Source organism: Desmodus rotundus, chromosome 6 (assembly GCF_022682495.2).
Source record: "Desmodus rotundus isolate HL8 chromosome 6, HLdesRot8A.1, whole genome shotgun sequence".
NCBI classification, from domain to species: domain Eukaryota; kingdom Metazoa; phylum Chordata; class Mammalia; order Chiroptera; family Phyllostomidae; genus Desmodus; species Desmodus rotundus.
Window position 1 is genome coordinate 104119019 of NC_071392.1, and position 27236 is coordinate 104146254.

A 27236-nucleotide genomic window follows, 5' to 3' on the forward strand; every position below is an offset into this window, starting at 1 on the left:
ACAGGCTGGTTTGGAGTTACCAGAAGAGATTTGTTGAGCACCTACTATGTGCCCTTGTATTGGCCACAGCTCTGGAACTGACTGTTATAAAATTCTCCAAGGTTATTCCGCTAGAAGAAAATAATAATTATAATGGTAATAATAATAATAATAGAACAATACCACCAGCAGTGCTTTGCCTTTTCTGTTTTTTTACCTCCCCTTCACATTCATCCTTTTATTTTGACATCATTATACTTCAGCCTGGCTAGTAGGGCTCTTTCACGCTGGGAAAACAGGGAGCCAGGGGTTTGGCAACTTCTTCAAGTTCACACAGTTGCAATTCTGCTCAGTCTGTGCCAGGTTCTATGCATAAAATGGTTTACGTATATTATCCCACTTAATGTTTGCAACAACTTTATAGAGTAGGGTTGATTCTAATTGCCATTTTATAGACGAGGAAATTGTGAGAGCTGGGACCGAATCCAGATTTGTCCCTCTCCAGAACACATGCTCCTAATCGTTAAGCTACACTGTCTCGCTAGAAGGTCAAGGTTGGAAGAGACCTCAAACACATCTCCTCTGACCCCCTCATGTAGATCAGGGCTGAAGGTGCAGAGAGCCTTGTGCTTGCAGGCAGTCGGGCCTCCTATGCTCCAGGCCGAAGGACAAACCCAGAAGTGGGGGCCTGCGCCGGCTTTTGTCCCTAACTGGTGGTGTGGCTTTGCCAGCTTCTCTGGACCTCGGCTCTCCTATTCATAAAATGACAGGGCTTGGCCTGATTTTACAAAAAACAATGCTGTGTTGTTATGGTCAGAACGGAAGGAGTCAGGCCCACAGCCCAGGATTTCAGCCATAAAGCAGGACCCTTAGCTCACCACGCTCCCTCCCTGCACAGCTCTGTCTCCCTGTTGCAAGCATGGTAGTCTCTTGAAGGACAACATTCTCTTAAAGTTCATCTATATTTTCCATCTCAGTTTCTGTTTCCTATGATTTCCAAAGGCTAAAGCAAGCCATCTGTAAGCACCGCCCCTTCTAAATCCATTTCCTCCATTATAGTCAGGAATTTGCAAAGTTCTAGGCAATGGGTGGTCCTCTGTCATTAGTGTTTTTCCTTCTATTCTCAAGGCAGTTAGGCCTGGGGGCATCCTGGAGGGTATTTTGGCGTGGAGTTCTGTGGGCACAGCTGTGTACTGGGCACTGTGCTGCGAATTGGGGGAGAGTAGGCTGGGGAGTACACAGGCCTGACGGGTCCCTGTCCTCAGATTGTTGACCACGCTGGAGCTGTGGCTCTTAGCCCCGCAGCCCACGAGAATCCTGGGAGGGCTTTTTGGCGACAATGGGGTGTGCCTTGGTGATGCACAGCCGCAGTTAAGAACCGCTGGTCTAGAGCTGCTTCTCATACTTGGAGGTGCCCGTGAACCACTCCAGGGGACCTTGTTTGGAGGCAGATTCTGATTCAGTGGGTGATTCTGCCTTCCTGCGGGCTCCTGGCAATTCTGCCTTCCTGCCGGAGTGCAGCTCACACTTTGAGTAGCAAGAGAAGGCACTGCCCGGAGAGGATTTTCAATCAGTGGGGTCGTGAAGGTGTGTACAAACGACTGGGTGTGCAGACGATGGCACGCTAACTTTGCCTGAGGTGACGGGACTAGGAAGTCCACTCGAAGGATTGGTTGTCCGAGCTGGACCTTGAAGGGTGAGGGGGAGTGCGTCCGCTGAACATGGTAAAGGAACCACGGCACAAGCGAAAGTGCAGACTTAGAGGGGCGTGACACCTAAGGGAGCAAGGCGGCCTGCTGTGGCGGATGCGCATCTATGGGGAGGGGGGTCTGAAAGCCATATGGAACGGGGTGCGGGGAGGGGTGCCGAATGCCCTGCTGAGGAGGGTAAGCTCTATTCCGTAGGCACAGGAGCGCTGCAGAAGGTTCTGCGCGGGGTAAGAGGGGACCCAGGCGATTCTTAGAGTAGACGGTAAGCGGAAGAAGGCACGCCGTCACCCTGTTCCTACACCCTCCTCCCTCACCACACTTTGGCTCTATCTGATTTGGTGGCTTTTAACCACATGTTTGAGTGAATCCTGTGTCCAAGAAATTTAAACAAAAAGGAGACACCTCAGCTGCCTTTGGTGTGATGGTCCTTCGCAGCCTTTGTAGCAGTGAACGTCAGAACGTGAATGTACGCAACTGAATTCCCCTCTTCCCTTCCCCACAGCCTCACGGGTGTTCAGTGGTTGGAGCTAAGGGAAGTTGAGTCACTTCTCAGATGAGAAGTGTCGGGGGGAAGCCTCTGTTGAGATTGTGTTCTTGATGAGAATGACGGTGTGACCTCTAGTTGCCTTCCTGGGTGGCGGATTCTGCTGCAGGAAACATAAACCGAACTTACCCATGCCTCCCCCACTCACTCAAAAGCAAAAGGAAGAACGAAAAGTCAGCAATCCTATCCTAAAATGGAAGAGGGGAGGGGGGAGCTGGAGACCTCGGCTTTCTTCATTCTGAATTCCTTCCTAAAGGGGAGGGATCGACTTTCACTTCCTTTCTTTAAGAGGGGCTGCCCAACCCGCTGTCAGACCCAGCCTCACCGAGGAGTCACTGCCTGGGTGATTGATTGAGGAAGCTCCGTGGCGCAGATTGGCTAAGCACACCTTCCAGAAGCCACTCAGAAAATGCTTCATTGGAGACACTGACTTTGCTACTTTTCTCTCGTCGTTGCTCCAGCTCTGCCTTTGAAAACCGGGGCTTTCAATTCCCGTCTTACAGGGTTACCGCCTTCAGATCAGTGTCCACCTCTCTCCTCTTTTGTGTCATTTTGAGTTTTCCAAGGCAGCTCTATATCCGTAACAATTTCAAGGGGGTGGGCAGGCGAGGGATGTCACCTGGAAGGGGCCGTTTACTTCAGGCATCGCGGGCCGGGATGTGGAGCTGCGGCTCCCGTGCCCCGTTTGCTACTGAACTCTATAGGATTGCTGAGCGGTGGAGCAAGAGGCTATTTATAACCCCGAGAATTTTGCAACGTTATTGAATTGCTTCCACCTAATTTCCACTTCCTTTCTAAAATGAAAATGAAAAGAATAAGCAAATAAGTGCTGGAAGAGTTGCCCACAAGGAGATCCTTTATCCCAGGAAGGTTGTCTGGAGACCATTACTTCTAGCCTTCCGCCTCCTGCTGTTTCCACAGGGAGAAAAGCAGAGGAATATTTCCCCTTTTCTTGTAACTAGAGTCAGGGGTACACAATCTGACTTTCCAATGAAACACATTCTCAGATATGAAAACAAAGCTTTACACGGCAGAAATACTGTATAGTTGGGAGGTGGTGGGACACGAAGGGAGCATCAGGCAATTCACACCAGTCCCTCTGCAGGTAGAGCCAGCCTGGCGCATAGGTGTGGAGGAAGTCTGAGCCGGTGGATTTGAGTAGACACAGGTGCTCACTGAACCGTAACTGTATTCCTGGTGCTCTGCTAGGTCAGGAGACTGTGGGGGTGTACCTGCCCTGGAGGAGGAGCTAGTGAAAAGAGAGATGTGTAAATCCTATTTTGTTTTGCTAAGGAAAGGTAAGGGAAAGCCAAGAATAGTACAGACAGGAAGTGACATTTGAGCTGGGCTTTGAAGCTTGAATAGGAGCTCTTGACAGTCACAGGAAGGGAGAGAATGCGCAAAGCACAGAAGAAATGAAGGAACAGGGCCTGCCTTGTAGAAATAGCCAGCAGTCCAGGGGGGAACTGGCTAGATGGTGAAGGACTGAATACTTCAGATGGTGGAATACCATCATCTGTGCAAATAGTGAGCTGTTGCTTGTGGGTCTCTTAGCTTCAGTGTGCTCTAGCTTCGTGTAGAGCAAACCCAAATTCTCCCCTGACCACCTGCAGTGGGCCAGGTACAGAGTCACCTGCGTTCACATGGCTTTCAAACACCAGGCTGCCTGGGATCAAATTCTGCCTGTGCCACTTCCCAGCTGTGTGACACTGAGCACGGAACTTAATTTTTGTGTGCCTCCATTTTCTTATCCGCAAATGAGGGTAATAACATACCACACAGGATTACCGTGTGGATTAAATGAATTAATACATGCAGGGACCTTAGAGCAGTACCATTAGCACCATGTAATTGCTAGCTAATGTCATCAAAGGACTTCTTCCAGGGAGGGAAGAGACCTAGCGTTGAGGTCTTGGGACCTAGCCTCGTGACCCAGTCCTGAGTGGAGGCATATGGAAGACAACTTTCTCAACCCACCTGAACTTCAGTTGCCTTGCCTGTAAAATGGGGATGCATTTCAGGGTTCTTGTGAGCACCCGCTCTAATGGTGCTGTAGAAGTGAGCGATCAGCTGTGAAGAGGAACCTACACATAACTGTTATATACAAGATGATCGCTATAAAGTCACCCTGCAACTGCTGTGTTTTAAACGAGCCAGACTTACCCGCATGGGTTCTGCTCTTTGTCAGTTCAGCCAGTGTTGATGGAGGGTCTGCTCAATGCACCCTCTTACGCCTGTGATGCGGCTGTCTGTTCGGACCTCCGTTTAAGAGTTCCTTCAAAGCTCAGGGTCAGTCTGATTCTGAGGCGTTGTAGTTGCGGTGAACAGACATGCAGGCTAGTTTAATCTAAAGGGGTTTCGTTGGCATGGCACGGGAATTTCAGGCACCGCAGGTGTAGGAGGTGTAGCTGTGGGTCTGCAAAGTCGTCCAGCAGTGGCTTCTTCCAGCTCTTTCTGGGACTTTGTGGTTTCTGGTTTCTAGCCTCTACTCGTCTACACGTTTCTGGATTCTTTCTGTAGAGCAGCTTCCTCTGCAAGGCTCTTGGCTTTTGCTTCTCCCTATCTTTGGCTTACAAATGACCTTGGCTTGCCCTGGTATCTGCTCTGAAGCTGACCAGCACCTTTCTGTGCCAGGGCCCATTGTCACCCAACTTTTAGCCTGTGCCTTTATGTTCAAGAGCCTACTCCAGCTAAGGTGGAGTGTTCGCCTCGGTCTGTCAGCTGTGGCATGGTTGGGAAGAGGTCCCTCAACACCCACGGGCTGCCTGGGCTTTGTGGGAAAGGGCAGAGTCACTGACAATGGGGTTTATGGTATCTCTGGAATAGTCTTGGTGGTTGCAAATTGCCAAGCTTTAAAATGGATACAAATTTTTGGAACAGCCAGGAATCACTCAGGGCTAACTTATTTAATAAAGAAAGAAACAATCAGCCTAGGAAATGCCTTATGGGGTCAAAGTAAAGTGGAACTGTGAATTAATGAGCTTGAACTTGTTTATCTCCAAAGACAGTATCCAGAAAGGAGTCCCAGAAAATAAGATTTGTTTCTTAGCAGCACCATCGGAATTAAGGATGTAGCTTCTTTGGGTGAGGACTTTGAAATGGGCAATCTGCATTTGCATTTTAAGTTCTGCTTTAGAATCATGGACTTTTAGACTTAGAAGGCATCTGAGATGCCACAGTTTAACACTCACATGTCACAGGAGGAGGCTGAGACTTGGGTGAAAGGGATGTGCACCCGTCACCCAGACACTTAGTGAAGAGACCATGACTGGGTCCCGAGTCCTTCGACTCTAAACCCAGTTGCTGCTTCAGCGGGGAAAATCATCCCAGCCGCTGCTCTTTCTCTTGAACCTGTTCTGTCTGCTCTTTTTAAAAACGAGGAGAACTGAACTAAATATCAAATGGTCCAAGAAGCCGTAATGCTCCGTTCCGTGTATATAAAGTCCAGAAACGGGCGAGTGAGTGACAGAGGGCAGAATGAAGTCGCCTCTTGGAGGGCTGGAAGGTAGGGGCTTGGCTGGAATGATGTAGGAGGGAGTTTTCTGGGGTAATGAAAATGTTTGCAGTCTAGTTTTGGATGGTGGGTGCAGGGAGATGTGTGTATTTCCATTATGTATCTAATAGAAATACATGTACAAAAGCTCTGTGCATTTTATCGTATGTAAATGATGCCTCACAGCCGACATGCCCCTAGTTACAGCGGGTTTACGGATAGGCGTGAGGATGCTGGCCCTAGTGCCCAGAGGTTCCTGCTTCCACCCCTGCTTTGCTGTGTCACCGGAGCAGAGCACTCCAACCCGGGGTTTTTCTCATGGGGCCGGTTTCTGCATTGAGGTCTGTGGTGTGTCTAGGCAGATAACAGTTACACACAAAAAATTCAGCTTGGAGCTTCCGTTGTCATGGAGACTTCAGGGGCCATCAGGCCAGCCCACCTCCATCCGTTTAGGGTTGATTTAGATGCAGTGAACAGAGATTCAGGCTCCCCCGGGGGTGGGGGAGGGAAGAGTGTTGGCCAAAGTCAGCTCCCAGTTCTGTCTCCTTTACTGCTTATTAGCTGGGTGGACTCCGGCAACTTCACCAAAGTCTGAGCTTCATTTTATCATCTTCACATGGAGGTAATAATCCTATTCTATCTACTTCATAAGGCTGCTTGGAGGATTCAGCAAACTCAGTGGAAGCACTTTGAAAACCATCTCTTTTACATGGTTATGTTCCTGAAATGCTTGTATTTTTGACTGTTGACTTCTGAAGCAGCCCACCCTGATCAGGAGGTGGGCGTGAAAGCCTCCCTCTTTCTGGTTTGTAGGGGATGGCACTTGTACCCCCTTCACCCATGCTGACAAGGCTGGGAGAAGTGACCTTCGTGTTTGGGAAACACAAAGAAATGGAAAATGGGTAGCGTAGGGGAACTACAGCTCAGCGGCAGCTCTGCCGCGCGTTCCAGGGGAGGCAGCCTTCTCTATCAATGCAGCGTGAATTGAGGGCAAAAGGCTGAACCTGGAGTGGGCAGGAGAAAAAGGTCTTTTTCATTAAGAGAGAGGCCTCTCCTGAACCTGCAGGCAAGGAGTGTAAATACACAGGAAACAATCCATCAACTGAGTGACTTGCCTTCATCAGACTTGGGGAGAGAATGCTTTAGCTACTGCTTGGCATACCGCTAAGCTAGCAGAGTTGCCTAGGATATCGGTCACATGGGCCCACCTCCCAGACTTGCTCAAAATGATTTATTTTCCTTTATCCTGAAGAGAAGTGGGGAAGGGGTCAGAGGTACTTCCAAAGCCTTGTCCTTCTCCAGAGGGGCCTCTGTGTGAGTGTTTCCTCACCTCCCTACACTTGGGCTCTCAGCAGCTCTCACCCTTGGCAATAGCAACTGAAACAGCATTTCCTGTCCCCATTCTCTTCCCCATCTTCTGAACTCTGCATCATCCCACACAGAGGAGGCTCCACATTGTGTCCTTTGAGGGGGAAGGAGTGGCAGCAATAACTCGGGAGGAGGCGAGAAAGCATGTGGCCGGGCCCTGCTGGCGCTGGGGTCTCCCTCGCCTGACAGCACGACAGAAGCAGGCTGGCCCCTTGAGCTGACTGCTCGACCAAGGGGAGGCTGTGTCCACTCTCATCCGCCTCAGAGCATATGCCTCTCGCTCCCACGGTCCCAAGACGGGAGTTTGCAGTGAGTGTGCTCTTCTGCCGCAGAGCCCTCCTGTCCCTGACATTGAAGTGTCACATTGGCAGGTCTGGTTAGGGGCTGACCTGCAGTTGATCGATAGGTTTGTCCCGTTTCTACTTGTGGATTTAATCTAGAAAGATAGAAAGCCCAAGGAGAGATTGTGGGGTGATCTAGAAAACTTCAAACTAAGTAGATTCATGTGTTTGGCCTTTGGATACTATCTTTCAGTTCTCCAAAATAGCTCACGCGAGTAAAAGGTGAAGGCAAACTCAGTGACTTTTTCCTTCTTTCTGGTTCTCCCTCCCCAGGCAGCTGTGTCTGTGTGCGCATCTTGGACAAGTAGGGCCCATTGGGAACAATGCCACCACCATCAGATATTGTCAAAGTGGCCATTGAATGGCCAGGTGCTAATGCCCAGCTCCTTGAAATCGACCAGGTAAGCTCCTGAAATGGGAAGCAGCGATGCAAGGAGGGGGATCTGGGACGAGCAGGCAGAGGGTGTCTTTAGGGATGGGGACCACTGACATCAGGAGTGAAGACGAGCAGCAGGAAAGCTGAGGCCACCCCACCCTGTGGAAGGTCGGTCATCAGGGCTTGGGAGAGCTGCCTGCCTCTGCAGCATGAGCTCTCAGGGAAGAAGCCCATGCCCAGGCCCCAGGGCGACCCTGCTCGGTAGCCCGCCACCAGAACCTAGGCACGAGGAGGCTGTGGTTGAAGGCCCTCTCTCTCTCTGTTTCAGAAACGGCCGCTGGCGTCCATCATCAGGGAAGTGTGCGATGGGTAAGTTGGAACTCCCTGTCGTGGATGACAGCCAACTGCTGACTGAGGAGCGCTGCCAGGTCTGGAGTTACTTCCATTGCAGGCCCTCCAGTCGGTCAGGGCCCCAGTACGGGGCTTTTGTGTACCGCTGTCTTACGAAGGAGGTACAGCTAATGAGGGTGTCCCCCAGACCTCTGTGAACCTTTGGTTCCTCCTTCAAGTCCAGGAGTGCCCCACCTGAGGTCCTGGTGGGGTCTGAGGCCCATGCTGAATTGTGTGTGCCTCCTTTGGTGTGGTGCCAATATTACAAGGTTATGGGTAGCCTGGAGGGGGTTATTTTTTTCAATATCTCAACCATGAAGCTTTGATTTTTGTCCCCTGGTCCTTCAAACATCTCACCTGATCCCTTGAGCAACTCTACTGAAATTATTTATTTGCAGCTCCTAGAAAGGCCCAGAGGGGTGGCCAACTGGGCTGTCCTGTTTTTCTCTTACACAGGTGGTCGTTGCCAAACCCGGAGTACTACACCCTGCGTTATGCAGATGGGCCCCAGCTCTACATCACCGAGCAGGTCAGTACCAAGCAGCAAATCAGGACAGGCCTTGCTTTGCAATGAACGACCCAAGGAGACCATGCTGTTTGCCTCACTTACATCCAGGTAGCTTCCACTCCCTGGGGACTGAGCTGTTTCCTGGCAGACCTGGGAGTGCCAGCCCTGTTCTCCACTACTGGTTGGGACACCGTGGTTTTACTTCCTGGGAGCCCAGGGCACTTGAAGAGGGCCTTAAAGTCTGTGCCAAGAAGCAGGCAGCAGGGGGACAGGGCCTGACTGAAGAGTCTCAGTTATAACCCCTTTAAAAATGACAGGAAATTCTTTTTTTTTTTTTTAAGATTTTATTTTTATTTTATTTTTTAGAGAGAGGGGGAGGGAGCGAGAAAGAGAGGGAGAGAAATAGCAATATGTGGTTGCCTCTTGTTCGCCCCTACTGGGGGACCTGGCCTACAACCCAGGCATGTTCCCTGACTGGGAGTCAAGCCAGCAACCCTTTGGTTCTCAGGCCAGCACTCAATCCACTGAACCACACCAGCCAGGGCAGAAAATTCTTGTTCAACTTGCTTACACAATTTTAATATTTTTATCTCAGTTGCTCTTTTTTCCTCTCTGTTCCCCAGACTCGCAGTGACATTAAGAATGGGACAATCTTACAGCTGGCTGTCTCCCCGGTAGGTGGTAGGTGCTCTGCTTGCGGTAGGAATTGATTTATTTAACAGGCATCCACCCTGGGCTAAGATGGTGGGGATTAACAAGTCATTCTCTGCTCTCACAGCCTGGTTGGATAGTAAACAAACAAGTACAATGTATGGCCTTTCTCAAGTGTCTTGACGGGAAGTTGGTTAGGGATAGGGACTCAGAAAAGTCACCTTCTGACTCAGCCTGCGGATTCCCAGAAGGGCTTCCCAGAGACTGGAACACGTAGCTCAGACATTGAAGGCTGAGCCAGAATAGCTGAAGAGGGAAGAAAATGAAAAGTGCTCCAAGCAGAGATATGGGCTTTGTTTGGGGAGCGGGGTGTACTGGGTGGCTGAGGGTCTGTGGCAATCAGTGAGAGGCCAGATCCTGAAGTTCCTGGTGGCCTTTTTCTGGGTTTGGATCTTATCTAGAAGGGAACATGGAAGGGAAGGTTTTGAGCAGGCAGGTACATTATGTTTAGATTTATATTTCAGAAAGATCACGTGCATGACACAGTGGAAGATGGGCCGAGAAAAGGAAGATGGGGGGCAGGAAGAATCTTCTAAGAAACTAGCGAGGCAGATGGCATTGGAGACGAAAGGATGGTCATGGAAAATATTTAGAGGTCAGCTGGATGAACGTGGTGACGCCCTGGATGTGGAAGGAAAGGGGAGACTCCAGGATGACCCCTGATTTCTGCAAGAGTAGCCTGTAAAGGCAACTAAGGCAGCAACCAAAGGGGCAGGAAGAGAAGCGGGAGTGAGGAATGGCTTGTGTGCTGAGGGCAGGCAGAGTGCTGAGACGGAAGAAGATGTGGTCTGCGCGGGGCAGAGATCAAGCAAACCGAGAGCAGAGAGGCTGTCTGTGGACACAGGAAGTCAGCAGGTCGCTGGTGAGCAGGCTTCCTGTGAACCGCTCTGGGGGGGGTGAGCCAGGTTGCTGTGAGTAAAAGAAGTGAAAAAGTGAGAACCTTGACTTTACCACATTATCAAGAAGCTTGGTTGTAAAAGGAAGTAAGATGGAGACCGTAGTAACTCAGAAATGTGGAGTCCCAAAGGTGTGCTTTTTAGAAAGAGGTAAAACATTCGAGTGCTTCAGAAACCAAATTTTGACAAAGATACAGTGAAAGGTCTCTGCCCCAGTCCCGTCCCTTGTCTTCCCAGTTCCTCGCCTCCTTGGACCCTTTGCAGTTAACTTGTTGCAGTTTTTTATGTGTCCTTGAACATATGTTAAGATGGACGAGAGGCAGGCTGACAGTGCAGGCAGGAGGGGGCAGGTACCAGAACAGGGCCCTCTGGGGTCAGGACAGAGGAGCCCAAAGCCCAGGCGCAGGGATGCGCCCTGACTGCCCAGCCCTGGAAGAGGAGAGTTGGTACAGGCAGAGCCGAGGTGCGTTTGCAGAGGGGCAGCCGGGAATGAAGGGCGTGGTGGCGCCTGTTCTCTTGACACCGAGACTGGTTTGACTGTGAGGAAGGGAGGCTTGGAGGAATGACAGCCAGCGTTTGCTGAACACCTGTGTTTTGCTGAACACTTTGCATGTGTTGTATCTGTTCACCCTGACCGACGCCCGATGAGATGGGCACTCCTGACAGCCAGCCCCACGTGGTGACGAAGAGACGAGACTTGAAGAGGTAAAATGCCTGGCCACCCTGCTAAAAACGTGGCAGGGTTGGTTCTCCCGCCCAGGTCCGCCTGACTCTGGGCCAGTCTTCTTACCATCACGGTCTGCTCCCCTCTCTTCCGAACTCAACTTAAGGACTTCGTTGTCTCCCTCAGCTCTGCTCATTGAACGTGGCAGCGTGCGAGTCACTCACTTTCACAGCAGAAGCATTTTACAGACCTCTCTCACGGAGCCGTCGGCTTTCCCAGAAGCACGTCTCTCTGAAGCGGGAGGCAGCCGCCCAGAAATGCTGTCTCCAGAGGAACAGAAACATTCGGAGTTGGAAGTTTCTAAGTGTGACGCAGACCAGTGCTCCTCAGACTGCTCTCTCCGGTGACTTTTTCTCCTAATCGTTTGCTCTGGACGTGCTCTCCTCCGTGGGGGTCTTGAAGGATTTCTGCATCGCGGAGAGCAGCGTGCTGTTGCAGGGCCATCTGGAGTGCCAGAGGGGAGAGGCGAAGGGGAGCGAGGCGAACGGGCCTGCTCTTTGGCCAGCAGCGGGACTGGGCTTCAGTCACTTGCTTAGCTATGTGAGAAGGAATAAAGACCGCAGGAGCATTTTGGCTCCCAAGGCTCCCCCATTCCGGCTGAGAACATTAAATGGACACACCAGCGACAGAATGGTGAAGTGGTAAATTGTGAGGCACTGACTGTAGCATTCACGAGCTCAGCAAGAGGAAAGATCAGCGATCGCTGGGGGAGGGACTGTAACCGGAGCTTACAGGGAGGCGAGCATCCTGCCAGGGATTTCCCACACTTGGAGGGGGCTTTCTCAGCAGTCCTCATCTTCAAAAAGCTGTCTTGAGATGAGCTACTTCCCATTCTTTGATATTCTTAACGTTTCCCCAGGACTACTTCTTTGAGGAGCAATGATGTAGACTTTGGGAGAAAGTTAAAAAAAAATTGTGAGGCTTATCACATTTTCAGATTGCAAGGGATCTTCAGGGTCATCAGATTAAATTCTCCAGTGCAGGCATCCCTTCTGTAGCATCTTTGACAGAGGGTTGTCTAGATTCTCCTTGACTGCTTCCAGTGATGGAGAGCTCATTACTTAGAGATAACCACTGCCACGGTCTGACGGCTTAATGAATGGAAGACTGCCCTACATGGAACCAGTATCTGTTTCTACGTGCCTTGCCATAGTTAGTGGACTCTCGTCTCCCGGGTCACTGTGTAATCCCTCAGTGGGAGTTTTTTAATCCATAGGCCAGAGCAATACAGAAAGGACACAGATACCGTTACAGAATTGGTCTTGGCACACGGGCAATTCCTGATTGATCCAGAAAACATTTCCTAAGCAGCTCCTAAGCAGTTCAAGAACTAGTTCTGCCCCAGGCTTGGGTGTTCTCGGAGTGGCCGCTCAGAGCTGTCCGCAGAGCAGTCACCCGCCACACAGAGCAAATGGCACGTGTCTTGTTCTGCCCTCGCAGTCCCGGGCCGCGCGGCAGCTGATGGAGAGGACCCAGTCGTCCAACATGGAGACCCGGCTGGATGCCATGAAGGAGCTGGCCAAGCTCTCTGCTGACGTGACCTTCGCCACCGAGTTCATCAACATGGACGGCATCGTGGTGCTCACGCGGCTCGTGGAGAGTGGAACCAAGCTCCTGTCCCAGTAAGTGTTGCTGAGGTCTTGTGTGCGGCTTTCAGGGGTGCACTGCTCTCCGCAGAGCATCTGCGTTTCATTCCTGTTGAGCCAAATGAGTCTCTGGAACGTCGTCTGCGCACAGCAACGTGCCGAGCACTGGGGTGCACGCAGAGGTATGCGGCTCATCACTGTGGCCCCAAATCTTACAGTCTAGCTGGGCTCTCACAGCACCTGTGCCGGGCACGCAGTGAAAATAGGGGCCGCAGACCTCGGGCAGGGAGAGGTCAGCTCATGACAGGCCTGTACGTTTGTGGAAAGTGACTGGCCTGATGGAGGCTAGCGAGCAGACTGTCCATTACCGACTGGAACAGGTGTCTGTCCGTTCTTAACCTCCCCCTGCCTCCCTCCCTCTCCAGTCACCCCCACTACACACACACACACACACACAGGCCTTCCTCTGTGTTTACCGTAGGCTACCCCTACCCATTCGCTGTCTCCCTACCACCCATCCTCACAGAGCGGAGGAGATGCAGAGCTTTGCCATACACCACGGCCATCTTTTCGCTGCTCCAGGGCTAAGATGAGGGTGGTGGGAAGCTGTGCATTGTCGTAATCGGCAGTGAATGAACAGATGTTTAATTTGCCTTCCGAGCCTCTGGAGCCTAAGCCGGCGGACAGGGAGTCAGAAATCTTCCAGCCAGTGGATCAGCTATTGAAATTTTCAGCCAAACCAAGCAACTAATCATGGGTATTTGTTTAAGTCCTAGGAAATCCTAAAGCTCTCACTGTCATCAGCACTGGCCCGAGAGTTCTGCAGTCTCCCAAGAGTGCAGGATTAGAGGGGCCTTCGTTTCCTCCCCTTTAAAATGGGGGTAATACCTCCTCGCAGTATTGTCATGAGGAGCACTGTCAATGCAAATGGATCCGAACATGCTTTGTACATGGGAATATAGCTGGTTAAGTTTAATGCATGCTGCAGAAATGAAAGGATTTAATGTATAAAGAGGAGAGGAAACATTTTCATCCTCACTCCCTATCAGCTTGATGCTAAGGGCTTTGCATACATTGTCATCTTGCTCCCCCCGCCACCCCATGAGATTGACATGAGTTTATAGAGGAAGAAGTTGAGGTTTGAAAAGATAAAATTTAAAAAAAAAAAAAAAAAGATAAAATTTGCACAGTTAGTAAACAACTGAACAGAAATTGAACCCACGTCCAAAGTTTGTACTCTCTCTCCTGCACTCTGCTGCCTCTAGGCCTGCCGGTGGGCCCAGGACATAAGCTTCCTTAGTACCCCCGCCATGTGGTAGGTTCGACACAGGCCTGGTATCCTTCTTGTTCTCTGGCAATGATTAAGTGATTCTGTCTCCTGAGATGAGGCAGCACGGAGAAGGAAGGCCTAATCACGCAGCAGCTTTGTGTCATCAGTGATAGATACCCAGGCAGAATCTGCACCCCACCTGCCTAGGTGTGCGTGCGGGCACCGACTCCAAGTTGTGTCGACTGATTGCTCGTGTGGTGCTTGCATTGAAATCCATCCCGCTGTGGCTGCCTTCCCACCTGTTCCCGGTTTTGAATCTTTGTGTTATTGTGTGTGTGTTTTGCACATGTCTCAGCTACAGTGAGATGCTGGCATTCACCCTGACTGCCTTCTTAGAGCTCATGGACCATGGCATTGTCTCCTGGGACATGGTGTCCATCACCTTCATTAAGCAGGTGAGGCCTCCCACACTTGTCTTTCTCTCCTCCCTTTGTTGCCAGCTGTTCTCCAGGCTAAAGTGGCGCTGCAGGCAATGCGGCATTTTGTGCTTTCTATCCCCGAGGCCAGACTTTTCATGCTCGAGCTCCCGCCATCCTGGGGCTCGGGAAAGACCTACTCTGCAGTGCCCTCAGGGCCTGCCCTGAGAAGATGGAACTGGGCTCTCAGAGCCGACTGGGGCCAAAGTGGCGCCAGCCATCAACTAGTGCCATCCCTGGGTCTTCTGACCTGCCTCCTGCTTCCCCCTTCTCTCTGATGAAAATTATTCATAGCATCTGCCTCATATTTACAAGTGCGCCTTCTGTTTACAAATCTGCCGGAAGCCTGTTTGGACTGTCAGATTAGACTCAGTCAGTGGGAGTGGAGACTTCTAGTTTGGCCCTCCTTTCTTCCACGAGAAGGGACATCATCAATTCAGGAAACTGAATGAAAACCAGTGAATACTATGTCCTGACCTAGGATCACACCTATCGTTGGCTTGGGACTTGGGGGACGTCCTGGTGCCGGAGCTATTTCGGCAAAAGGGATCTGGCAAGCGTCAGGATATTGTCGTGGGGATTGAGAAGAGGGGTTAGATGGTGAGACTTTGCATGTCCTCTCTGCCTCCCCAAGGCTCTGCCGGTTTGCGTGTGCGCAGGAACACGGCGCAGGTCAGGAGGAGAGCGCCTGGAGATGCAGTGAAACCCCAGTGTCTGTCAGCGAGATCCTCTGCTGTCTACAGTCAGCTTTGGCCCACCTGAACCTTTATTTTGAAAACAAAGGATTAAGCCCTTAGATATTGAGGAAATACAGTTGACTGGGTACTGTACTTTGAAATTGAGTTATCCATGCCTAGGGAATCCCTGGCATGTTGGCCAGGTAGCCATAAATCAGATACTACTCTCTGCCCAGGGACCGCTGCTCCGATGTGGGCAGCAGGCCTGAGAGGAGAGAGCCTTCGAGGGCTAGCATCAGGGACCTCAGCCATCCAGCTCCCATGGGCCCTGCGCTTCCTGACTGATTTGCTTCTGTCTGGCTTTAGATCGCAGGGTACGTGAGCCAGCCCATGGTGGACGTGTCCATCCTCCAGAGGTCCCTGGCCATCCTGGAGAGCATGGTCCTGAACAGCCAGAGTCTGTACCAGAAGATAGCAGAGGAAATCACCGTGGGACAGCTCATCTCTCACCTGCAGGTGTGAGTAAGAGACCCTGCCCCGGCCTTCCTCCCTGGCTCTTCTCCCCTCTCAGTCTGCTAAGTCTTCCAGTCCCCCTTCTGCTTTGCTGGTATTCCCAGCTGCTGGTCTGCTTGTTCATTCATCCACCATCTCTTCCACACTATGCCAGCTTCCTCTCATAATTCAGACCTGATGATGTCTTGCCCCTGCGTAAAATGCTCTGCAACTCTCCTTGCCCCTTAGGGTAAAGCAAAGTTTTTCCCAATCTTCCTGTACCATCTTGATACCAGACAGAATTCGATGCTTTCCCGTCTCTGGACCAAATAGTTTCTGTTTGTACCTATGATGATTATATGTACATAAAATACTCTATTTCTTATTATCTGTGTCCCATTTTAAACAGACCTCTCTGGGAACAAGGGCCAATTATTTCTGTATCCCCTGCTTAGTAAATTTAAAAAGCTCAGTTAGCATCTGTTGAATGAACACTTTTAAGGTATTTGAGACTTAGCCTCAGATTATTACTTGATTATAATCCGTGAGTGATGTTATGGACCATCTCTAAGCATCACCTTGCTGGTCACTCTTCTCGTCTCTTCTGCCTTCTCTCTCCGTTGGCACAGCTCCAACCAGGAAATCCAGACCTACGCCATCGCCCTGATCAACGCGCTTTTTCTGAAGGCCCCTGAGGACAAGAGACAGGTCTGTGGCTGCCTTTTCAAGCTTTTCATCTGGGCTCTTGCAAGAGAAGAATTCTCACCCACCTGCCCTTTGTCCTGCAGAGAACAGAAAGCCAGCCATTTTCCCAAGTCCTTCTTCCTGCCCCTCTGTGGGCTGAGCCCATCGGAGTGGCTCTGCTGAGGAAGACCCAGGGAAAAACTAGCAGGGGGCTTAGGCTAGAGCAGGAGCCTGCAAGCTGGTTCTCCTCAAGGGCCAGAAAGTAATTATTTTTCGCTTTGTGGGCTCTATGGTCCACATGGCAACTACTTAACCTTGCCGTTGTGGCCAAAAGCGTCCCCAGACAGGTAAGTGGATGAGTGAGGCTGTCTTCCCATAAGACCTTATTCACACAAACAGTCAACAAGCCTAATTTGGCCTTAGTTTGCCAGCCCCTTGGTTAGAGGATCAGGAGGGGAGAGGAGAACCTCTGGGCATCACTGTTGAGTCCCAGGAGAACGAGACAGACGGGAGCCTTACAGAAGCAAGAGCCAAGGGACTTAGCATGAAGGTCCGTGTATAGAGACCCTCTGATCCAGGTTCTGAACCTCCTCCTTCCCCTCTGCATTAGCCGTGTGACACTGTGCAAATGGCTCCACTTCTCTGAAACCCGGTTTCCTCACCTATAACGTGGGAGCAAGCACACCTGCCTCGTTTACTTTGTAAGGATGTCAGGAGGCCAGCCAGACCCCTGTTTTACAAGGGAGGACATCAGGAATCAGCTGGGCAGGCGAAGAAGCACTGGCCTAAGAGTCCAGGAGTCGAGGGCTTTGAGGCCAAGTCCACTTCCTGCCCCTGGCTGGGCACCTGAGTTAACCTCCCTGGGTCTCAGTTTGTCTTTCAGTCCAATGAAAGGGCCAGATTAAAAGATGTCTGAGGGCCCTTCCAACACTCACTTTCTAGATTTCTCCGGGAAAAGCCTCAGTTGGGTACAAAAGAAAGGCTTTTTGGTTTTCTGTCAGTGCCCTGGGCTCGGTCGGGTGAAGTTCACGGGGACCACGTACCGAGCTCTTGGTGGGCTCTAGTGGGAGGACCAGGAGCATCTGTGGTTCTGTCTGTCTGTCATTCTCGGATGGCTTTGCTCCGTTAATGTCTGCCTTCCTGGTCCTGTTCTGAATGTAAGCCAAAAGCTCATTCTTCCATCTGCTTCTCTCTGTGCTTTTTGCTTTCTGCCGGCAGGACAAGCACCTTAATCCTCTAGACCTGCCTGTCACTGTAAGTAGCTCCGCTGTGTGGAAAGGGCCCCCGCTCTCATCTGGGTGGGAGGTCACAGCTGGGCAAGAGTCTCACATCTGCTCTGATGTTCAGGGAACGCGAGACACAGGACAGGTTGTGTGCTGTAAATCTCATTTGTCCGGACACTGGAGGATGCAGCGCAGATTAGAGTCACATACGGGGTTAAGACGAAGCCTGTCCCAGGGAATGCGGCCCAGTCTTCCCTTCGTAACTTGCCTTTACGTGGTCGTATCTGTGGGTCAGCCCGGGAAGATCAGATTCAGAAACAGCCTGTGGCTTTTATCTAAGTGATGCCATGATGTGTCACCTCCCAACGTGGTACAGTGAAGTGTAAAGGTAAGGCCGTCCCTTTTCGGACGCTGACCGGACCATGGGGGTTTGAAAAGGTTTGGACGGTTGACAAGAGGGAAATTGGATGCTCATTTCCTGTGAGAGGGGAGCTTAGAGAGAGGCCAGCCCTGCAAGGATCTGAAAGAGGATGAGTACTCCCCCCGCCGCCAGCCCCACAGAGAAGCTTTTGGTCTCAGACCTTTATATTCTAGTAGTAGACCACTGTGCTAGCCACCCTGTTAGTTGTCCACAGCGAGATTTAATCTTGAGCTGACCTCCTGTAGCTACCACAGAAGTTTCTAGGCTGCCCTCCTCCTCCTCCAGTTGGTGTGTGCTCAGGGCAGGCAGAGTAAAACTCTGTGTTCCTGGCAGCATCGGCCATTTGGACTGTGGCCAGAAACCCGGAGGTGGGAGAGAAAAGGACGGGACCCGTAGATACTCCTCCATGGGAGACGCGTGGCAGCTGCCTCAGGCCGATGGACTTGGAGTCCTCTGTAAATTAAATTAGGGCAGCAGTTTCGAAAGTGAAGTCATACTAATTAACATTATAAGAAGTGATGGCTGACATTGGAAGGCAGAGTCTGAAGAATTATGAAAAACTGTCAGAAAAATTAAAAGCGTGGTAATCTGGGAGCAGTTTGTTTAGGGGAAAAGCTTCCCACTTCAGCAGCTGCTTCAGGGTATCACAATGTCACAACCCAGAAGAATAAACGATGGTCGTTTTGATGAAGCCAAGTCCTTGGCAGTGATTAAATGACAATCACTGCAGTCTCTTCCGAAATAAAGACGTGTATGTAATACATTTTTAGAAGATTTGCCTAAGAATGGTCAAAGTAACGGTTCTGAGAGGACCCTTAAAGCTTCGCTCCCTGGAATATTCACTTAAGTAGGATACTTTACTGAGAGTGTTATATAAATAAAGTGTTCCTGTTAAAATCGGGACCAAGTAAGGTTTAAAGGTGACCTTACTATGAAATATGAAAAATGACCCTAAAGCACCCAGCACATTCTCTAGCACAGTCAGAAGTGAGCTGGGATCTGCTCGCTGGGCCAGGGCGGCCTCGCCCAGCTCCCTCTGCTGGTGAGGCTCTGGGGGGATAGAGGGCTGGGGCCAAAGCCCTTTCCTCTGACTGGAGGGTCTGGAGTCCACGTTTCATCAGAGCCCCTTCCAGCCTGGGCAGTGGGTGTCTGCCTGGAACAGGGACCAGTGGGTGTGGCTAGGGCCATCACGCTGCTCTGTGCTCCATGTACGTTGTCGTCGCCCGGCGTCCTTGTGCCACTGTGTCTCGTCCTGCCACAGTCTTCGTCCCTCTCTGAAGACGACGTGGTCGACTGTGCCACTGGGAAGAGAAACCCTGTTTGGGTTGATTTGCACTCACAAAGCAACGCCTGAGGGTGTTAGGCTATAAAACCCAGTTGATAGTCCGTGGTTTTTTTTCTGTTTGTCCACTTTTTGTTTGAAAGGAGTGAAAATGTAAAAGATAAAGCCCCTGAGCTATGACATCACCTTCCTCTGAGAGTTGTCACAGCTGTGTGCCTGCCACTTTGCCTTACGTTTGCCCATTTTTTCAATAGGACATGGCCAATGCGTTCGCACAGAAGCATCTCCGGTCCATAATCCTAAATGTAAGTTTCCGGAACAAGCTGTATTTTGTTACTATTGTTTTGTTACTATTAGTAACAATTATTACTATTATATAGTTGTATTTTTATTATTGAAGTTACCTTCAGCAGGGAGGACACTTAGAGGGAACTTACCAACAGGCACTAAACACTTATTAAAGTGAAAGCTTTTTTTTTTTTTTTTCCATAATCCTCAAAAAGTCCACAGAGCTCTCTCTAGGAGGCCGACTGGCCTACCAGGAATTGCTCATTGTCCTGCAAATCCAAAAATGTTTTCCTGGGGGAATGTGTTAAAATAGGCACAAAATAGGAAAGCGATTCATTGAACTAGCACTGGCCATGAACCTGAGTTGTGTGGGGCACTGGCAGGGTGAGTGAGACAGCGTGTTTGCTCTCCAAGCCCTTCCTGTCCAGTAGGAAGATGAGTGGTCGTAGCACCACGTGGTCACACAGAGGCTCTTGGCCGGGAGATTTCAGAGGAGGGGCAGTGAGTCCTGTGTTGAAGGGAGATGTCAGGAAGCCTTTAGAGGAGTAGCTTCAGGTGAGGCTGAGGACCAGTAAGCAGACCAAGAAGAAAAGGATTTCAGGAAGGTGGGGCCGGAACCTAAACAGAGTATGTGGGTAGAAGGTGAAGCAAAGGGATTTCCCATAGGACCCAGAGGTGGCAAAGACTAGATCAAGTAGGATCTTAGTCTTTTTCCCATGGGCAGGTAAGGGGATTTCATCAGGATCGTGAAATAACCAGACTTGCATTTCAAGAAGATCACAGTCCAAGGTCTGTACGTTTCCTGAGGGGTGTGTGAGGGAGGAAGGTAGGGCAGGGGTGGTGAGGAGTGGGGGGCACCTGGAAAGAGGTCTACTTCCCTGTCACCAGGGTGGTGATTTGGGGTGGGAGGGAGCTGAGGTGGGGACCGTGGGAGCTGGGAAACAGAGCCAAGGATGTGGGTTAAAAGGAGGCCATTTTATCAGTTGTCAAAAACCAGGGAGAACTGGGAGACCACAGTGCAGCAAATAATAGGAGAAATTTGGAGTCAAGTGTGAAAAGCTTAGTAATTCTGTCCATGAACTTCAGAGCGACCAACCCCCACTCTGCCAGCAGCCAGTCTTTGATCTTGTGCAATCACTTAACTTCTGTGGCCTTCTAGTTGCTCCTCCAGACCCCACGGAGGCTAAGTGAGCTGATATGTATTCCGTGCTAGGCAGGGTGCCTGCACGCGGTCAGCGCTGTGCTCGCATTGGCGGTTCTCTGTGACCCAGGTGTGAAGGTGATAGAATTCAAGCAGTGAGCTCTGAGTGTGAAGTCCAGTGGTCGGCTGCTCTAACCATGGAGCCCGTCAGCCCTCACCGCACAGAACCAGCCCTTGCCTGCTGGCCACTTCCCTGGCCACAGCCCATGGCCCGCCTGGCCGGAGGGACCTCAGCAAGTGCTCAAGCACTCTGCCTGTGAGTGGCAGAGAGCACACGGCTTCCCATGCATCCTTGTCCACATTCCTGAGCAGCCGTCCCCTGTGTGTGTGGGGGGGGTGAGGGTGCCCTTCAGGGAACTTTAATGAAGTTCGAAGCTTATTATTTACTTAAATGAGGTTAGAAGTTCAGCTCATTCCTGGACAAACCTTGTGTTGAGGCTAAAATTCCAGTACAGAAGACAGTGCCGTGTCAGGGCTCAGGACTTAAATTCTGCTAGGAAATGCGTAATGCATGCTCGCTTCAGTCCAGGAGTTTAATTGCGTTGAGCCAAAGAACGTAGGCCTCAAGGTATCTGACAGTCAAATAAGACACCAGCTAAAACCTCTGAGATGACAACCCACCCACCTGACTGGAGCTGAACTTCTTTAAGCCCTTGGTTACTTTTCCCCTGTGATGTGCCTGAGAAAGGGGGATTAAAGTGAATGAACACCAACATCACGTGAACTTCAGCACCTCTTTAAAGTGGTTTGATGAATTCTGGAGAGGCGAGGAGGAAGGAGCAGGAATAGACAGGGAGAAAGTGGAGAAGCAGAGGGAGGGAACACAGAGAAAGGGGGAGGCTCAGAGTGGGGCAAAGAAGAGGTGTGGGGAGGACAGCAGGGCAGTGGCGGAGAAAAGACCCTGGGCAGGGCAGTGTTGTGCAGCCAGGAAGGGAGGCTAAGGCGGTGGGAGGAGTGGAGCAGGGAGGGAAAAGTGAGTCTGGAGAGACGAGGAGGGAGTGCACCCGACAGGGAGCTGGAGAGGCTCAGAGGGAGGGGTGAGAGCGTGAGCGCGCCCTGCAGCCCTGCAGTGGAAGTGCAGAGCAGCTTTGTCCAACAGAAGTGTCTGCAGCTCTGGGAGTGCTGTCCGAAATGGTGGCCACTAGCCACGTGTGGCGGTTGCGTGCTTGAAATGCATCTAGTCTGCCTGGGGAACTTGTCATTTTCTTAAATTTTCAGTTGCAATTTAAATACCCACATGTGTCTGGTAGCCACTGTTTGGGCTGCACAGAGCTAGAGAAAGAGAGGCAGAAGGAGAAAGCACTCTGACGTCAATGCGGGTTACTCTAGAGCAGTGCCGTCCAGGGGAAATGTAACAGGAACCGCTTACTCTATTTTAAATGCCCTAGCAGCAACGATAAGAAGGATACAGGAGCCCTGGCCAGTATGGCTCAGTCAATCGGGCATCATCTGCAAACTGAAAGGTTGCAGGTTCGATTCCCAGTCCAGGAGCATGCAAGAGGCAGCCAATTGATATTTCTTTCACACTGATGTTTCTCTCCCTCTCTCCCTCCATTACCCTTTCTCTGGAATCAATAAAAGAAAAAAATAATAAAATTTCATTTACCCTAATATAACCACAATACTATGATTTCAACATGTGATCAATAGAGAAAGTCATTAATGAAATACTGTACATTTTGATTTTCGTATGAAGGCCCTGAGGTCTGGTGTGCATTTATCACATCACAGCTCAGTCTGGCCACATTTCAGATGTTCAACAGCCACACGTGGCTAGCGACCGCCAGGTTAGACTGCACAGGTCTAACTAGCTTGTTCTCGACCCAGAGCGGGCCCTAGAGAGAGCCGATCTGAAGTTAGAAGGAACTCGGGTTAGAAGTTCTCGAGTGGAGCTGTCTGCTAGAACTTTCCGTGATAATGACAACGTTCCATATCTGCCCCATCATCGGGTGGCAGCCACTCGCCATGTGTGCTTGGTGAGCTTAAGATGTGGCTGGTGCTGCTGAGGACCTGGAGTCTTGACTTAAGTACAAAGAGGTGCATGTGGCCTGTGGCTGGCATGTTGGACAGCACAGGCCCAGAGACGCAGCTAGACGGAGCGAAAGAACATGAAGGACACGGGCAGTTCGTGTGGGGGCTGGGCAAGTGTCTCATTTGGACAAGAGAAGGCCTAGAGTGACAGGATCCAAGAGGGCCGGGGGACAGTGGGGAGCAGGTCGTAACGGGGAGCAGGTGGGAAAGAGCAGACTGTGGGAGTGAGAACGGGCCACCTGGGACAAGAGTGTCACCCAGCTTTGATCCGCCCGAGGGACAGGGCGATGGAGCAGGCAAGGTGAGGGCAGAGACAGATTGTGAGAAAAGAGAGGGGTGGGCATCAGAGGGACAGGGCGGTGGGCTGAGAGGGGAGGTGGGAGGAGAGTGGGCAGGACAGAGTTAGAGGAGGGAGAGGGACATGGTGGGAGCAAGGGGCGGAGGGAGGGGGACATACACCACCGTGAGAGAAGGAGGGGACAAGTGTAGAAGAGAAAGGAGGGAGAGCTTGAAGTAGTAGACGCCCCCCTGTGTGTAGCTGTCTCTGTATCATTTAAAGGAAATGACCTTTTCTAAAGCCTCTCTACTCTGTGAGGCCATCTAAAACACTTTGTCTAAGGGAGAACAAAAGAACGACACTGCCCAATCCTACGAGAAGGTCTTTCTCTGTCACACTAGCTGTCGTCTTGGGTTACGTAGTTAATCTCTAGCCCTTCACAGCCCAGCTTGGTAGCCCCCAGCCACGTGGTGCTGTGTGTACTTGAAACGCGGCCAGTCCGCATTGAGACTGATGGTTACTTCCTGATGGCGATCACCAGTATCTTAGCTGATTGGAGGAGGTCCAGTGCTGATCTCCCGTATCATAATCTTACGGGGTAGCCTCCCTCCTCTTTGGGGTGGCCGGGTGCAGCCTCCACCCATTGGTCCACTTCCCTGCCCAGCAGAGTACAGAGAAGAGGACGGTGCCTTTTGGGCCTGTACTGAGTCACCTCTGCCCGAATCGAGCCCATTCATGCTCCACCCCTCCTAGAGCATGAAGTCCCCGTGTGTGGGAGGAGAGCCCTGTTCCCTGCCCTTTGTACTTTCTTTTCCACTAGCAGTGGATGTGACTCTTCAGTAAGAGAAAATCAGGTCAGCCCCCTGCTCCCTGCCTCTGCTTTTTCCAGCACGTGATCCGAGGGAACCGCCCAATCAAAACTGAGATGGCCCATCAGCTGTATGTCCTGCAAGTCCTGACCTTTAACCTTCTAGAAGAAAGGATGATGACCAAGATGGACCCCAATGACCAGGTAGGTGCCAGGTGGGGCAGAGCTTTCCTGGCTTAAACTGTATGCTGTTTGACGTGGTGCATTCCATCCTCAGTCTGTGTACTGAGTGCCCACTGTGTGCAGAAACCGTTGTGTCTGCTCTGAGAAACCTAGCTGTGGCCTCACGGAGACCTCTTCCCGCTGGTGCACCCTGGGCTGAGCCCATCCCAGTCCTGCTAAGGCAGAGTGATACCTCTTCAGAGGACCATCGGGGCCAGAGCTCTGCGCAAGCCCAGCCCCCTCCTCCTTTTCCTTGCTTCCCTTGGTCAGCTGACTCACCCGCTGATTGTCCGTTCCACCTCTCAGGCTCAGAGGGACATTATATTCGAACTGAGGAGGATTGCGTTTGACGCAGAGTCTGACTCCAGCAATGTCCCCGGGAGTGGGACTGAAAAGCGCAAAGCCATGTATACCAAGGACTACAAAATGCTGGGATTTACTGTAAGTTTCCCGGACCTAGCAGGCCTTCTCCCTGGCAGGAAGCCAGAGGGCCCACCCAACCAGAGTCCGGGGCACCCCTCCTTCACATTGGTGGCCCTGGAATAGAGGGCACTAAGAAGCTGGAGGGCCTTGACATTTGGTTTGCCTCTGTGATGGCAGATTCCTAAGTTCATGTCCACATTGGGCCAGTGAAATAAAGGCATCCACAGGCAGGCCCAGGATCATAGCCAAAGGGATGGAGAGGGGACCGAGGGCACCTCTCAGCACAGCAGCGAGGGTCTTTGAAAAGCTGGCGTGGATATTTTATAATAGGATGCAACTTGAGGGTGGAGTTAATTTGGTTAAATACTTATGTGCACTTACTCAGCTCCCAGCAGCATACCATGCTGTGTGGGTACCAGGTGAGTCAGCCCCAGCCCCGTGGTCAGGGCAAGTCTCCGGGTAGAGACGGGTGTGTGAAAGGGCTAGAGAGTGGTGGGTCTGCAGCGCTCGCGGCACTCAGAGGAGGGCAATAGGGCTTCCCCTCAGTGACGCCACACGCAGGGAGACTCCCGAGTCTCCAGTCGGGTCTCTATTCCTCCAGAACCATATCAACCCGGCAATGGACTTCACGCAGACTCCTCCTGGAATGCTGGCCCTGGACAACATGCTGTACTTGGCCAAAGTCCATCAGGACACCTACATCCGGGTAAGGGCTGGGGGCCTGCTTTCTCAGTCCTGGTGCCACGTCTCAGGCCTCCCTCCCTTCCCTTCCCAGTCCTCTCCTCCCTCACCTCCCTCCCCTCTGTCCCCCACAGATTGTGCTGGAGAACAGCAGTCGTGAAGACAAACACGAATGCCCCTTTGGCCGCAGTGCCATCGAGCTTACGAAGATGCTCTGTGAAATCCTGCAGGTTGGGGAACTACGTAAGTCCTTGCAGCAGCCCCCCTTCCTCAGCCAGTCCTTAGAGTCAGGAGCCGGGGGAGGCCCGAGGTCGTGAAGTTAGGGGTCAGTGGGGCTGGGCATCCTCAGTCACTGAGGGAGCTGTAATCCATTGTATCCTTGTTAATGGGAATCTTGGCTACGGCTTTGTTCAAGCTGGTGATTGGAACATGTTCGAGAGCTACACCACTGTCCCCTCCTCACTCCCGTGTGTAAGGACTAGCTGCCTCTGTCTCAGGGTAGAGGCAGACGAAGAGAAAGTGCCCTGGAGAAGAAGGCTCTGGAAGTGGAGAATGGCCCAACCCACACTCCTCATTAGCCTTGGTCCTCGCTCTGGTTTTGTTCCTCGGGTCTTGGTGCAGAGGATCCCAAGTTCCTGGACGTGAGCTCCCAGCTCATCCTTTCCCCGCCTCTTTTCTTCTGCAGCAAACGAAGGGCGCAACGACTACCACCCGATGTTCTTTACCCACGACCGAGCCTTTGAAGAGCTCTTTGGAATCTGCATCCAGCTGTTGAACAAGACCTGGAAGGAGATGAGGGCAACAGCTGAGGACTTCAACAAGGTCAGTGTCGCAGAGCTCTGAGGTCCATGGGCTGGGACCATCACATGACAGTCAGGGACAGCAGGCCAGAGCCAGGGAAGTGCCTGAGCTGGGAAACCAGCTTGGTCTATGGCGCCGAGTCACAAGCACTGAGGCAGTGGAGGCTTGGTCCCCTCTGGCTGTGCTTCCTCTGTCACCTTGAGCAGGTGTCTTGCCTCTCCTGTCCTCCTTAGGGGATAGGCGGGTAAGCACAACAGTAACAGCTGTGGTTGGCTGAGCAATTCCCACGAGCAGGCACTGTTGGCTGCCTTTCGCGAACTGGAAACATCGGGAGAGGTCAGAGTGGATTGGCATGATACACAGGCCATGGGTACCACTCACAAGTCACTCCCCAAAGCTTTCTGAGCAACCCCTCTCTGTGGAGCCCGCGAGGCCCCCAGCAGCTGGTCATCTAGGACTCGAGTGTTGGAGCCCGCTCCTCTCATTGTAAAAAACTTGGAAAGTATAAAGAAGAAAAGGTTTTCCATAAGTCCGCCACCCAGTGATGATCATTTTTGTTTCACTGTAGTCATTTATTTCCATAGATTTTTACTTCTCTGGTGGAGAGCTGGCTGGATGCGCAGTGTGCTGGCTGGCTTTTCCCTTGTTTTAGGGGAAGTAACACATTTGATGGACACACTGCTGTGTGCCAGGCACTGGGCCTCCACAGAGCGTCGCCTTGTCCTTCCGACAGCACGTGTCAGAAGTGTCTGTCTCTCCCTTTAAAGAGGAGGCGGAGCCTGAGGATGTTAAGTGACTTGTTCAAGGAACAGATTAAGGGACAGAGTCAAGATCTGAACCCATTTCTGTCTGACTCAAACACCTTTGCTCATTCCACACCCTCGACTATTTGAAATTTGTGAGAAATAAAGCATTTGTCACCTCCGGTCATTTGTCCTCAGTAGCCGTCTGAGAAGGTGTACCCTAGGACGTGGGTACTCTGCGCCCCCAGCGCGTGTCCGCGGTACCTGCTGTGCTCAAGGCCTGGGCTCGGGCAGAGCCCTGGTGCCCCAGAGGCAGCCTGCCTGTGTCAGAGCAGGAGTGAGGGGATGCCTTCTTCCTTCGCCTCAGGTTATGCAGGTGGTCCGAGAGCAGATCACTCGCGCGCTGCCCTCCAAGCCCAACTCTTTGGATCAGTTCAAGAGCAAACTGCGCAGCCTGAGCTACTCTGAGATCCTGAGGCTGCGCCAGTCCGAGAGGATGAGTCAGGATGACTTCCAGTCCCCGCCGATTGTGTAAGTGCCGTCCCAGAGCAGGGTCCGGGGGAGGCAGCCCCAGCCCTGCTTTCCTTCGGAATCTTTGCTGGGGCCTTCTC

General features: G+C 51.6%; 1 protein-coding gene across 4 annotated transcripts in view; it reads left to right on the forward strand.

Annotated features, from left to right (window-relative positions):
* The window catches only part of ELMO2 (engulfment and cell motility 2), a 35694-nt gene that overhangs the window by 2816 nt on the left and 5642 nt on the right, over positions 1–27236 (forward strand). For 3 of the 4 annotated variants that reach the window (XM_024559582.4, XM_045194702.3, XM_024559581.4), the window contains 16 exons: positions 7708–7835; positions 8139–8179; positions 8657–8729; positions 9332–9382; positions 12480–12661; positions 14251–14350; positions 15415–15566; positions 16170–16248; positions 17443–17478; positions 19405–19455; positions 23837–23959; positions 24284–24418; positions 25002–25106; positions 25216–25324; positions 25767–25903; positions 26993–27156. In XM_024559582.4, the coding sequence (XP_024415350.2) occupies positions 7758–7835; positions 8139–8179; positions 8657–8729; positions 9332–9382; positions 12480–12661; positions 14251–14350; positions 15415–15566; positions 16170–16248; positions 17443–17478; positions 19405–19455; positions 23837–23959; positions 24284–24418; positions 25002–25106; positions 25216–25324; positions 25767–25903; positions 26993–27156 (1616 nt within the window). In that variant the 5' untranslated portion in view covers positions 7708–7757. The remainder of the gene's footprint in view (positions 1–7707; positions 7836–8138; positions 8180–8656; positions 8730–9331; positions 9383–12479; positions 12662–14250; positions 14351–15414; positions 15567–16169; positions 16249–17442; positions 17479–19404; positions 19456–23836; positions 23960–24283; positions 24419–25001; positions 25107–25215; positions 25325–25766; positions 25904–26992; positions 27157–27236) is intronic. The other variant, XM_024559583.3, reaches the window with a different exon arrangement.